At 33.5% G+C, this 13,544-nt stretch overlaps 2 protein-coding genes across 2 annotated transcripts in view; one reads left to right on the top strand and one right to left on the bottom strand.

Annotated features, from left to right (window-relative positions):
- The window catches only part of LOC147068264 (maltase A1-like), a 79,857-nt gene that overhangs the window by 15,230 nt on the left and 51,083 nt on the right, over positions 1-13,544 (top strand). The window lies entirely within an intron of this gene.
- The window catches only part of LOC147068265 (pickpocket protein 28-like), a 50,411-nt gene that overhangs the window by 8,613 nt on the left and 28,254 nt on the right, over positions 1-13,544 (bottom strand). The window contains exons 5-11 of the mRNA XM_085952681.1: positions 13,064-13,160; positions 11,433-11,584; positions 8,389-8,500; positions 6,000-6,092; positions 4,410-4,549; positions 2,646-2,776; positions 373-432 (exon numbers count right to left, since the gene is read on the bottom strand). Of these exons, the coding sequence (XP_085808807.1) occupies positions 373-432; positions 2,646-2,776; positions 4,410-4,549; positions 6,000-6,092; positions 8,389-8,500; positions 11,433-11,584; positions 13,064-13,160 (785 nt within the window). The remainder of the gene's footprint in view (positions 1-372; positions 433-2,645; positions 2,777-4,409; positions 4,550-5,999; positions 6,093-8,388; positions 8,501-11,432; positions 11,585-13,063; positions 13,161-13,544) is intronic.

The following is a 13,544-nucleotide window of genomic DNA, read 5'->3' as shown; positions in this document are numbered from 1 at the left end:
ACGCATACGGGACAGACAGACAAACAAACATTAATTTGTATATTATTAGATATAGATATAAATATTGAAAACTACCCTTAACGATTTTAATATATATGATAATGAAAAGACACCAGTAATAGTTATATGTGGAATAGAGAAATACGCCTGAATAAAAATAGTTAGGTATATAAATGCAAAATTAATCATAATATATTTTGGATAAAGACGAAAGAGGATGAGTCAGATCGATCCGCATGAATTGCACAGAGAGACATACACGTTCTCATACAAAATTGTCAAAAACTAAATTTCTTCTTTTGACTCTCCATACTATTAATGTTTTAGACATATCTCCCTTTTGCTCACAGATAATTATGAAAGAATAAGTACCTTCTATATGATTAACACATTCATGATGTCCAGGCCCACAAATCGGTGTTTCGGAAGCTCCTATAAAAAATGGTTAAATAATGGATACATAATTTTGAAATACCTCAGAAAATACACTATTAGAAAAAAAAATCCGAGAAAGGGTCTACGTCAGATGGGACTAGAATTACACCGTGTCCGGAAACTTGTACGTATGCAGTTCGCCGTATCACAATTCGCCGTGAAATGTTGTATCGGAAATATATGGCCGTACATTAAAGGCCGTCCAACCTCTCTGGGTCGTATAATAATGATATAAAATTCATCTCTAAATAAAACACGGTTCCAGTCGGTTTACACTTTACAGGAAGCCAGCAGCAAAACAAATTTTGAAAATAGCCGATATATTAGGTTGTTATGTTAGGTTAGGTTTTCATTCTTGAATGCATTAATGTTGCCAAAATCAGCTAAGAAAATTGAATCTAATAAAATTGGAGACCGTATAGTATACGATCATCTCTATCCGATAAGAAACCTCACGGCGAACTGTGACACATTGAAATGTTTTACGTACAATTTACATGTAACCGAACTACACATCCTTTCCCTTTTCGGGTAAATGCACTTGTTACTTAAACTATCGACCGCATATAAGTCAATATATGATATTTTTTACACCCGGTATAACTTTAAATTGTAAAAAATAACACAAAAAATTTATCTTTATTCGATGTTTTTTATTCGAAAGATAAATAAATGACAATTACATTTGAAAATGATTTCGGGCATATTGCCACTGCGACTATTCTTGACGTCGCGCATTAAGGCCGTCCGATTTGGGTTACCTTTAAGAGCACTGCTGACCGTATATCACGAATAATACGAACAATGTTGACTTCGAAAGTGTCAATTGTTGCTGGTTTATCATCATAAACCAGTGACTTTATGTATACCCACAGTAAATAATCCGGAGGTGTCAAATCGCAAGACCTTGGAGGCCAAATTGACATTTCCATTTCTCGAAATTAACTTATCGCCAAATTTTGATGTCAACGATTGCGGTTATCGTAATGATGAGTAGCGCTATACTGTTGAAACCACATCTCAAAATAGAAAGGTTCGTATTATCTATCACAAATACACAATGATACATTTCGAGCTGAAACCGAAAATAAAATGCTAGGGGGTCTTTCATTTCGGTTTTGTGTTGAAAGACGATTTGCATATACTTTGTGCAAATTCAAAAAAAAAAAAAAAATAGGATAGGAGTAGAAATGGTATATTTCCACGCAGAGTTGGGCATATTATTATGATTAACAGAAAAATATTAAGAGCATTAAATAAATTATTACCGACTTCAAGTTATAGAGAGAAAGAGAGTTCGGTTTTCTATCCGTTCGTCATTTCTGATTAATGACAATATCGTTAGGGCACAGTTAGTAGGTATTACACTCGGATATTATTACACATTATCATTTATTAATTTTATTGTACATAGTACTGTATTATAGTAAATTCAGCTTAAATGACAATTATTTTGGCAGTGCTCCGCCCGCCTGCGCGAGGTGTCGACCCAACTATGCTTCTCAGAGTGGAACATGATTGCTGTACGAATTTTCACGATCAACAAAAATGAAAAGAAATTTAACCAAATGCATCCAACATCATGCATAAAATAAAAGTAAGATGGCTGTCATATGTTCTGATTATACGCGCGTTAGGCCCGTTTCAGACGGGATATCGGTGTCGCGCTCGATATAGGAGGCCTTCGTATTCGAATAAAGGGGCCTTTATATTTTGTTTATAAACGCCCCAGAGCTAATGAGTCAACGCATTTCCGGAACACTTTTCCATCGGCCGCTACATCCTCAAGCCGCCGATATACTTGTTTTTATTACCGCAGCTACTCTGACTCATACACAAATTTAAAAACAATATGTGTACTTGCCAGACCCAGGATTCGAACATGGGACCCTCGACACTATAGACCGCCGCTTAAGCCACGCGGCCATCGTGGGTGCTATATTATCAAAGACAATGTTTATTAAGAAATTTGAATGTAAATTGAAATTTCCTAAGAAATTATTTATGGCAAAATAATGCAAAAGGTCACCATTGCTTATAAAAAAGGTGTTTACGACATGTAATATGCATTCAACAAGCTTTGAGATAAACTTTATGAAAAAATTTGTAAATAAATTTTATTTTAATGATTTTCTTAATACACGACCCTGAATGCAATTTTGAAATGAAAGTAACAGAGGTGTATTCCAATTTGTGCAATAAATACTTACTTGGCATGAAAAACTGTGCACATCCACATACGTGGACGGTGTAATTTGATATACACTCTGAAAGACAGTTATCCCTTGAGTAATGCTTAAAATATCTGAGCTGTCGTTCATACGGGAAAAAGCAGTTTCTCCTGTAAACAATACATTGAGTAAGAAAACCACAGAACAGATTAATAAATAGAATTCCGATAGGCTATATCCCAATATAGTACATTTTGACGCAGGGTTTTGAATGTGCGAGTGTCCTACGAAAATAAACCACGCATAGTGGACGTGCAATAGTTGCAACCTTCAATACACTAATATTAAATGAGCGTCATTGCATAAACCGAGAGCAGTTGTCACTTGTCAGTATTCGACGCATGACGCATTCTTGACACGTGCTTAAGTTTATCCCGTATTCTTCCGCACTCGAGATCGGTTGTCTGCTTCTCCACACCCGTTAGGTATTTCAGTTCCCTCTGTTATCTTTGAGTTCCCTGAATAAAATATTATTATCAATAACACTTTTTCCACCATTTCCTACTGTCGTTCGTTGTACATTATATTAGGTATAATGTACAACAAGAGTTTTTTTGTAAATAAATTATATATTATCTTTTATATCTAGCAAGCCATAAAACGCAATAAATACAAACCCCCCTGAATGTTCTCAAATATTACCAATATTTAATACGCGTTGCATTTATATGACAAATAGGTATTAATCATTAATGCATAATATCATGATACAGACATGCATATTGAAAATAATATCATCATTTATACGTGTTTAAGTATTCCTACCCCATATTTCCCACACTTAAGAATCGTACTTTTTCAAAACCACACCCAGATGGTATCGCAGTTCTCATTATTTTTGTGTTACTCATTTTGATACTGTAGCTTTACTATATAATGTAATGTGCAATCTTTTGTTATTTTTATCTCAAAAAGTATATACATATCGGTAAGTTTACTAAATAAATGTAATACATAGTATACAATATAACCAAAATAATATAAATCTCATAATTGTGCATGATTCGTCAAGATAATTATATATATATATTGATATAAATTAGCGTAATATAAGTCTAAATCCCCCATCAAAAACCCTGTAATCAACAGAATTAGGGAATAAATCTGTAACTCTTATAAAATAACAAGTATTAATATTTGTAACTTTGAAACAAAACGACCAAAGAATGCGGAACCGTCAGGTAAATTTTTATCTACCTAACTGTTGTGTAACACAACAAGAAAAAATGTAATAATTCAATGCTTTTGCAACCGACAAGTTGCATTCTTTTCGGACCGCGAGTCGAAGATGCCAGGACGCATACAAACACCTACAAATTGATCATTCCTATACCGGCTCGCCGATCGCAGCATCCAAATATCTATACGTTTCGAAGGTTACGTGCGAATGTCGATAGGTAGATCTGCGCGGTCATCATATGCAACCCCGAATCGACGTTCTTGGAAGGATTGATTTATGGCTGTGCGGCAGACGAGGCGAGTTTCGATGTGAGAGCCGGCTAAAGGAGCCCCAGGAATCGACGTAGAAGCGAGTCTCTAAACCGAGACACTACATAGTAGGTACCAAGCATAGTCTTATTAACTAGTGCATAAAAAATAAAACACTATGTCATCCGTAATATGCCCCGAATCTGTGGTTTTAACTAAAGTCAAAACAACCCCTCCGACTTAGACCCCTCTCTCTATATCAATATATATCTGCCCCGAATCACAATCCCGAATAAGAATACCATATATACATACTTCTTTGGGTCATAATCTATTAATACATCCGATGCAGTCAACATGTTAGGCTTCATACCAATTATAACATATTGGCTAAGAGGAACTACAACGTAATTCTGTGACAATCTTGGCACATCTCCTGGTGTATGTAATGCGACCTGTTGAAATACAAAACAAGCTTATCTTAAAAACGAGTTTTCCAATATATTATAATATAGTTTCATAACATTCGCATAATATATCCGCAGTAATCATTATTTAGAAAACTGACCTTAAGTAGGTAGATAGTTCATAAAATTCCTAAGATTATCGCTCCGTCTCGTGGAAAAAATAATTTGAGCATCTAACTTAAGTACCTAAGCCATCTATAAAAAAATCCAACAGGTGTGTGTATTAAATACACACACACGCAGGATCCATTGACCATCTTAATTCAAAGACGAACAAGAGGTAGAAATTTTGAGCAAATTGTTTTACCTGTTGCAGCACATGCTGCAATATATATAGCGAGAAACAAAAGATTGATAGGGCTAAATTGAAAGATTTCTTATCGTTATACGAACACTCTCATTCCGAAAGCTTATCATAATTTTTATCGGTCACTTACTTCAAACGATACTTTTCTTGAACATTCTCATAAGGTAAGAGATGACGCATCAGATGAGTTAGAAAGTGATTAAACGATATTTTGTATTAATTTCACTATCGTTTCCATGGTATCCTTTGAAGTAAGTGACCGTATATTAATTCAACAACTTGGTATTGATATTGTTCTTCATAATAATTTTGTATTGATATCCAAATTCTACGGCGGCTTGTTCTGAGGATGTGATGGCTACACGAAACAGCCGTCACCAACATCGTTCTTTACCATTATTTTGTTTTGTCTTTTTAATTGATTTGTTTGCGCTAATTGTGTATTGTGTTAATTAATGTGGAAAAAATACTTGATTGTTTATGGTATTCTGGACTTTTTGCATGTATACATTAAGTATATTAATTGCCTTAATGCTTTCTTCTCATATTTTTTTGATAAATGTGTCAATTTATTGATATTTTCTTTAATACATATTTTTTTTCAATTCGTTTACCTTTATTTAAAAATTATCAGGGAATAAGGAAGTAACTCAACATACTGCCTTGATATTTTTTATTATTTTCGAGGAAAATGGCAGTAAGTCATAATGTACCACGAAAGAGTGTCGATGGAAACAAAACAGTGAATTAAGAAATTTAACAATTAAAAAGTAGGCTGCAATCAATAAAAAAATTTGAAATTTCCATACAGAGAATTAGAATATTTTTTCAAAAATGAAATTAATTTTCCTGCAAAATGCCAAATTTTGACTTACTTCCGTCTTACTTGAAGCAGTCGATATGGACCTCTACAGAGTGGAAACTTGTATTAACAGTTTTTGTTTTTACGAGAAATGGATGTTAGCCACTTTCTCAAGCTATTAGGTTCATACCCTGACTCAAACACAAATTAAAAACATTATGTGTATTTGTCAGACCCATGATTCGAACCTGGGACCCACGGCACTATAGGACAACGCTTAAGCCACGCGGCTATCGTATAATATATTATTTAACTCACATATAAATTACCTTAAATCCCTGACTCAGGCCGGAACACGCGTAATCAAGATCCTCAGAGTGTGACTTCAACACTAATACTAATGAGTGTCGTGATCCAGAACCCTATTTAGCAAAATACAGATATATTATCATATACATAGCTGATATTTACACACAATTGAGAATAAAAACACTAGATAAATAAGAATAATATACTTAGGCATTTATTTATTATTAACTAAAAATCCAATAAACTACAGTACTACCTGACAATCAAGTTTCAGTAACTCTGAAGCATACATCAAAAAATGCAATGTATATTCGATAGGAATTCCTTAAAATTGAATGTAATTAGTTGTGTGAGTAATCACTAATCAGAGTGAATAATAATCATTTTAATTGTTTCTAGCTGGTTCAAACATTCCAATTGTTCTTGTTCAAATCTTGGCGTTTTTTTTTATAATTTCATCCCGGCTCTGACTACGTCCTACTGTCATCGCCTTTTTCTTCTCTGAGTGAGGATCCGTTGTTCAATTCTGTTAAAAAAAAACTTTTCAGTAAGCTCTTCCGTCTCCCCAAATACCAGGGCACTTTTGAATTACCCGAATATCTGCAAGTCGCAACTTTTCTCTATGCCACTAGAATTTAGTAGGGATTGCAATACCGCTATTTATCAATACCGAAATACCAGTTTTTAAATCCAAAATACCGGAAGGTTTGGTATTAAGAAAGCACACTCGTTTACTTTTTTTTTTAAATGAATTTTAAGTTAAGTGCTGCTAGAGTGCAAATATATAGAGTGAATCCACCAGAAGTGAAAAAATAATAAAACAAATTTAGTCAAATATATTTATATAAGTAATTGTCGCGATGAATTATCATAAAATTATTTCGAAATAGAAAACATCCGTGACAAAAATGTTCAATTATTCTATAATTAATTATTATTGATGACGGTACAAGCGTTGAATTTAAGAAGCTTTTCCTGCAGCCGGACTTATTATTTGCACTTGATAAACTTTTGAGGGCTTTTGTTAAAATTATCAATATTTTCAAATATTTGTAAAAATCACTAGTTCTACAATCATGATCACAAAATTTAAATGTCAACATAATAAATGTAGGTATGTAGGTTTTAGCTATAAAATGATATTTTTAAAAGATTTTAATAGCTATATTTTTATTGATAAGCACCTTCTTCTGTTTTTTTTAATGTTTAAGAAATACCGTTATTCAATAAGAAATACCGAAAAACCGGTATTGACATTTTCATTCGGTATTGCAATCCCTAGAATTTAGGGCATTGTGCCACAATGTGTCCAATACTTCCAGAGCATTACATTAATTGCAGGACTGCAAATCGCTTTATCCCATGAGAACATCACATCTTTTTCTGTCTGATCTTAAGTCACACTATCAACTCTATCTCATTTCATAGTCACTCAACAAACCAGGACACCGGGCATGGAGAAGGTGGTATGGACTTACTTCATTTTTCTTTATCTTTATCTCATTCTTACTCCAGTGCGAGCATTCTGGGCTTCATTGATAATACGTGCCTGATAGGCTAGTTTCTTTTGTCAGGACATCCGATTTTTCATTATTCTATCCATATTATATTATAGTATAAAGAATAATGACAATATTACATTCATTTCAAGAAAAAAAAAATTAAATAATATGTACCTAACTAGTAAATATCTATTTTGACAGATAACAATACTTATAATACAACGCATGTCCGATCTCAAAAGTCACCAAATTGGGTATTTAGCAACTTAGGCATTCTGCGTAGGTGATTAGTCTAAAATATTTACTTTTTCAAAGCTAGGTACAGACCTACAAACTTATCTGGAGAATGATATGGGGGAGCCACTGTCGAAAACTACCCAATCACGACTCGTACCTGGCAAAATCTGACATTCGGATGACGTTTTTCAATATGGCGTCCTATGGTAGTTCGTAGTTCAATTTTTGGCCATTCTCCAGATAAGTTTGTAGGCCTGTATGTATATTTATAAAAAAGTATTACATTTTGCGTTTGAACAACATATGCACTGCAAAAAAAATACTGATACGTAATACTTTAAGATGTCCCTATTACTTTTATAGTATAGTACTATAATAATCGTCCTTTGTAATATTCTAAACTTTTTTAAAAAAAAAAATCACTTAGTGATAGTTATAAGACATTTAGTGATAGTTATAACAATATGATTTTGAACACCATTTCGTAAATCAGTGGTTCGGAACTAATTTTTCACTGTTTGTCGACATAAGAAAATTGTCATTTAATGGTTATCATATTCAACGAAGATTTATTAAATTTTTACAATCAAACACAGACTGCACCCAGTAGGTACTCTGCCCCGCGCACACTTCCCCTGTTTCGCCCCTGGGTAAAAAATATAACACTCACTGATCCTCGAAATGGGTATGTGTCGATAGGGTCATTCTTTGGATATCCGTCATGTAAATTCCACCCTGTAGATAAGTTCCCATGGTTGACAAAATGATAATCCTTGGGAAATCTGTTAAAAGTCAATTTGCCATTAATAAAACATTAAATAATATTAGGTGTTTATAAAAACAGTTCGCTAGTATTAAAACAGGGTACCAGGTATGTATTTGAACTACAATCTAAAAAAACATATTTTTTAACCATTTCAATTTAATAAAATAAAAATGCTCCATACAATTATAGCTACGCATATTACAAAAAAATGAATTATCTAGGCATATGTACGACCAAAGGCGTTGAAGAAAGCCATTTATATAATAGACGAATCCGAAGTACATAATAAATGAAAGTTTGATTACACTACAATATCTATATTGACAGTGATAGTTCAGTATGAGATATTCATGAAAATCCTGGCAGTTCGTACTTAGTCAATATTATTATTACGATATTTCTTTCTAATTTATAAATTAACCCTTATAAAACCTATATTGTATAAATACCTAGCATAGTTCGATTTTAATCAGTCCGGATTTTTAGAATTAAGTTGTTTTCTTCCATGTCCGGTAAATTATATGTAATCAGTAGTAGTAATACTATGTATTGCCGTGAACATTTATTTAAATAGCAGAATAGATGGTCTTTATTAAGTAGTAAATTATAATCACCCATTATTATAAACAAATGGGAAGCGAAAAAAGAATATGTGAAAATGTTTCCGTGATGTATGTCAACGTATGTGGCTAATTCCAAAGTAAACACTTTTTCACCTAAGCAACATTTATTAATTTAATTATATTAAAAATGGTGGCCCATGATGGCCAAGTGGCTTAAACATCGGCCTATAGTGTCGTGGGTCCCAGGTTCGAAACCTGGGTCTGGCAAATACATATATTGTTTTTCAATGTTTTCTTTATAATAATTATTGACCTAAGAATAAGGTGGTATTTTTTTGAAATACGCCATTTATATTGGCATTTCCCAGTGGTTAAGCTACAACATACGGCCATAAGTTGACAAACGATAACTGAAGTAGAGAGTAAGATCATGTTAACGCGCGTGTTACCTAAATATGTAGGTACCTAACCGAAAAAACGATTTTTTTTCGGCTCGGTGGGTTTTATGGTGATTAGACTTTTTTATCATTTTATCTAGACTTCAGTATATTAGATTAGGACGCCAAGCAACCTGCAAGATCTAGCGAGGCAGCTGGCTCTGCTAGTACAAATAAATAACGCCAAATGGACTCATGTTGAATGTTATGACAAATAATGTTCCGTCCGGCACATGTTATTAACCCATTCCGGAAATCGCATAGTTACGATCTTTTACCGGTATTTTGAGACCATCGCTCAGCTGAAGTAGCATTCCTCATTTTATCTCAATTGTGTAACTATCACTCCGCCTTGGACTATGTTATATCATTTAATATTGTCTGTATGTACCTATGTAAACTGTAACTTTCAATTCGCAAATAAACTCGCCATCGCCGCCAGCAACTACCAGTCTTCATACTTCACACATCACTCTCCTCGTCCACCTTACATACCGACAAATTAGCAAGATTTCTATAATTTGTATACCAATAAAAAAATGGTGATCCTTGAAAATCTTGTTCAGTTTTCATTCAGGGCCATACATTTAAAAAATATATAATATGTTATTAGTCATCCAATATATTATTATATCCATATTTGTTTATTGATTTTTGAGTTAATTGATATGTTAGAATAGCCCTACATGTCTAATCAGTCTGGCAAAGGTGTTCTTGTCTTGCGCTGCCTGAAAACTTTGCCAAATCAATAACAATATTCACCTACACAAATACATTACAATATTTCAGTTTTCATTTCGCTTATGAGATCGTTTTTCGCTATGCTGACAACTTAAAATAAGAATTAGGTATATACAATAGCTTCCGAGTACAGCCAGGGCTCTAAATGGACCGGAACGCACCGGAGCGCCGTTCCGGTTCATAAAATCCACAAAATTATCGCTCCGTCTCGTGGAAATATTAATTTGACCGTCTGAGCTAGATATTTCATATAATAAAAAAAAATAACACACCTATTTTTATAAATCACATTTACAATTAATGTAGTTATAGTATTATATAGTTGATATTTTCGTAAAATTATCGAGCGCTCCGGTTCGTAAAATTTTCCATTTACAGCTTAAATAGTACAGGTGACAGTAGGTATACATCCCTGTCGTACACCGCGGCGAATTTCTATATCTCCACTGATCAACCTAAATAATTGCTGTATGTTTCCAATCAATATAAATTAGCTACCACGTGAATGTCTTTTGCATCGATAACTTTCTCTTGTAAGAGTTTAAGAAGTTTAGGGCGGTGATTAGGCGTCCACGTTCTTTTATTGTATTTATTTCGACTGTGTTTAGGAAAGAGGGCGTAACCCTCGATTTTTCTAAAAGTGTTTTTATTAGATAACAATGTATACAACTAAACTAAACTAACAATGTATACAGCTAAATACGCGTTCTGTAAAAAGGAAGTAAGCCGCAAATGCCGATTTATTATCTAAATTCAGGTTTTAATTCAACTTTAATTAAGTTTTAATTTAAGGAAAAAAGCATTTACCCTCAATCATGATTTTTCGGTAATAACTCTTTAATTATTATTATTAGATCGAAAAGATATTACACCAAATCATCAATCGTCTGTGCTTATTTTTTTATTAATATTGAACCAAAAACTTTCAAAAACGTTTTTTGCCTCTCCCGTAAAATTTGTTCTGTGTGGGTTACGCCCTTTTTCCTAAACACGGTCGTTTGTCATATAAATGATAATTAACTGTATTGCGTGTCAGTGTGCATTTACCATTGGTGAGAGGACACAGTACCTGAAGATGTCGAAAGGTGAAACCCGAGTAGCAAAAAATAAGTTAAATGAGATGGTATAAAACTTAAATCCATTAGAATTTTAAGCCTTTTTTGACTGCATATAATTCATTTATGTATGTACTTTCATCCATACTCACGATTCTTTTTTGTACATTTCTTCAGCATCCAACATATTAAAAGTGTAGCAAACTCCGTCTTCCGTTATTGTTTGACTAAAGATTTTGTCGCAGTCTATAGGAGCATTTTTCCACATACATGCGAAAAACAAATCGTTCAATGTTGGCGCAACCTAAAAACACACAACATGATAATGTTAAATACGGATTTATGACATGGCTAATACATCGTAACAACACAATAAACCCATTATTAACAAACAATAAGCAAGCACTTTAAAGAAAACCTCCCCAATAAAAAGTGGGCTAAACATATGAAAGAGAACCTGAAAAAATATTGCTAACTAACAATGAAATTTATTACAAATCATTTCACATTACTGATTGAATTTTAACAAACTTCACTTCAGTATTAATTGTCCACATCTGTCAAAAGCCGCAAATGTTTCAATATGTACAATTATATTTTAGACGCACTGAAACAGTCAATGTCATTAATTAATTATTCAATGTGTAAATCTTCCCAAAATAACCGCTGAAGCAAAACTTTGGATGGATGAATATATGGTATTGTTGGTATACCAAGGCCACCAAGGACTAAAAGAATTAGGTAGGTACTGCATTGCTACAAATAGTATGGTTAATTGTAATTGTTACAATAAGTGCAATGTTTTAACAGCATCTATCTTGGCTGTGTTAACTTTTAGAGCAAGATAGGCAGTTTTGACAGGTTAGACGGCTAAATTAGTGTAACAATTATAACACCTCAATACATAAATATGATAAACTACCCTCGATAGCCGCCGATAGCGGCCGATAGCAGTCCTGTGTATAGAATAGATACGCAGAGAGGTGGATAAGAGTGATTTTAAAATTAAGTAATTATTCAAATCACAAAAAAATAACTTACACTTTTGGGATACATTTACCTTTTTTTATAAATAAACGAAATCAAATTCATTCAGTTATTTAAAAAATATCAACGGAACCAATAAAAAAATATATTTCTTTTTGCTGCGATCCATGTAAGTAGGATTTCTCATTACATTCTATAGAAGTGCTTTAGAAGCGTGGAAGTCTTGCCAGAGACTATAGTGACTATAGTCGATAAGTTGGGTTTGGCACTGCAGTATGTATGGCGACAGTGAAATGTGTCTGCCAAAAGCTGCATACATTACGGAAGCGCAAAAACTGCCTCTACCCGCTTTTTTGATAGGAAGGGTTTGGCACAAGGCCGACTATATTCGGCTGTGACATAAAGCTGTCAATTTCGATCATAGTGCTAGTTATTGTTTAGTCTTCGAATGCAATATACGATATAATGATAGACTGTTTGTATAAAATGATGATTGTTATAAAATGCTAATACACTAATTAATATGAAGGAAATATTCAATCGAAGACAATCAATAACTAACACTACAATCGTTACTCGCAATTCAGTACCCCGGTCTATTCGGCCATACAGTCAGCCATGGTTTGGCAATGCGCCGTCTAGTCTAGAACGATAACAACACAAAGGTGGGCTGGTTTCAAAAAGCACCAGATAGAACGACAACCTAGACATATTTAATTTTTTCGAACATTCTTGTGACATATCCCCGCAGATTTTTAAATAAATTTAAAAAAACGTAATTGTTTGTAGTGCTTACATCTTTCATCATCTCTATAATAGATCGGTTTGATAAATGATCAAGTTCGACCACTTCGGTTTTGCATACCAATGAAATTGCTTCGTAATATTCAGATCTGAAAAAATCAAAATAATATAGGTAAGTACCTATTATATTAACTACCTAAAAAGAGGGAGGCCATTTAAGTGTGCCATAAACAAAATGAAAATTTTAACGTTTTGACAGAAATGTTTCGGTTGAGCTCACCTCTCGAAATGGACAATTTTACGAAACGGAGCGCTCAATAATTTTCCGAAAATATTAACATAGTTATCAATGTTATGTACATTTTTCTAAAAATAAAATGTGTGTTATATTTTTTGTTATATGACCTATCTAGTTCAGATGGTCAAATTATTTTTTCCACGAGACAAAGCAATAATGTTGAGGATTGCATGAACCGGAACGGCGCACCAGTGTGCTCCGGTCCATTTTGCGCCCTGGTTGATCTGGACAACTT

This window comes from Rhyacophila brunnea, unplaced genomic scaffold, assembly GCF_057557595.1.
Source record: "Rhyacophila brunnea isolate RB1 unplaced genomic scaffold, BYU_Rbru_1.0 scaffold_3, whole genome shotgun sequence".
NCBI lineage: Eukaryota > Metazoa > Arthropoda > Insecta > Trichoptera > Rhyacophilidae > Rhyacophila > Rhyacophila brunnea.
The sequence above is the reverse complement of the archived record's forward strand: the minus strand, read 5'-3'. Positions and strand labels throughout refer to the sequence as shown.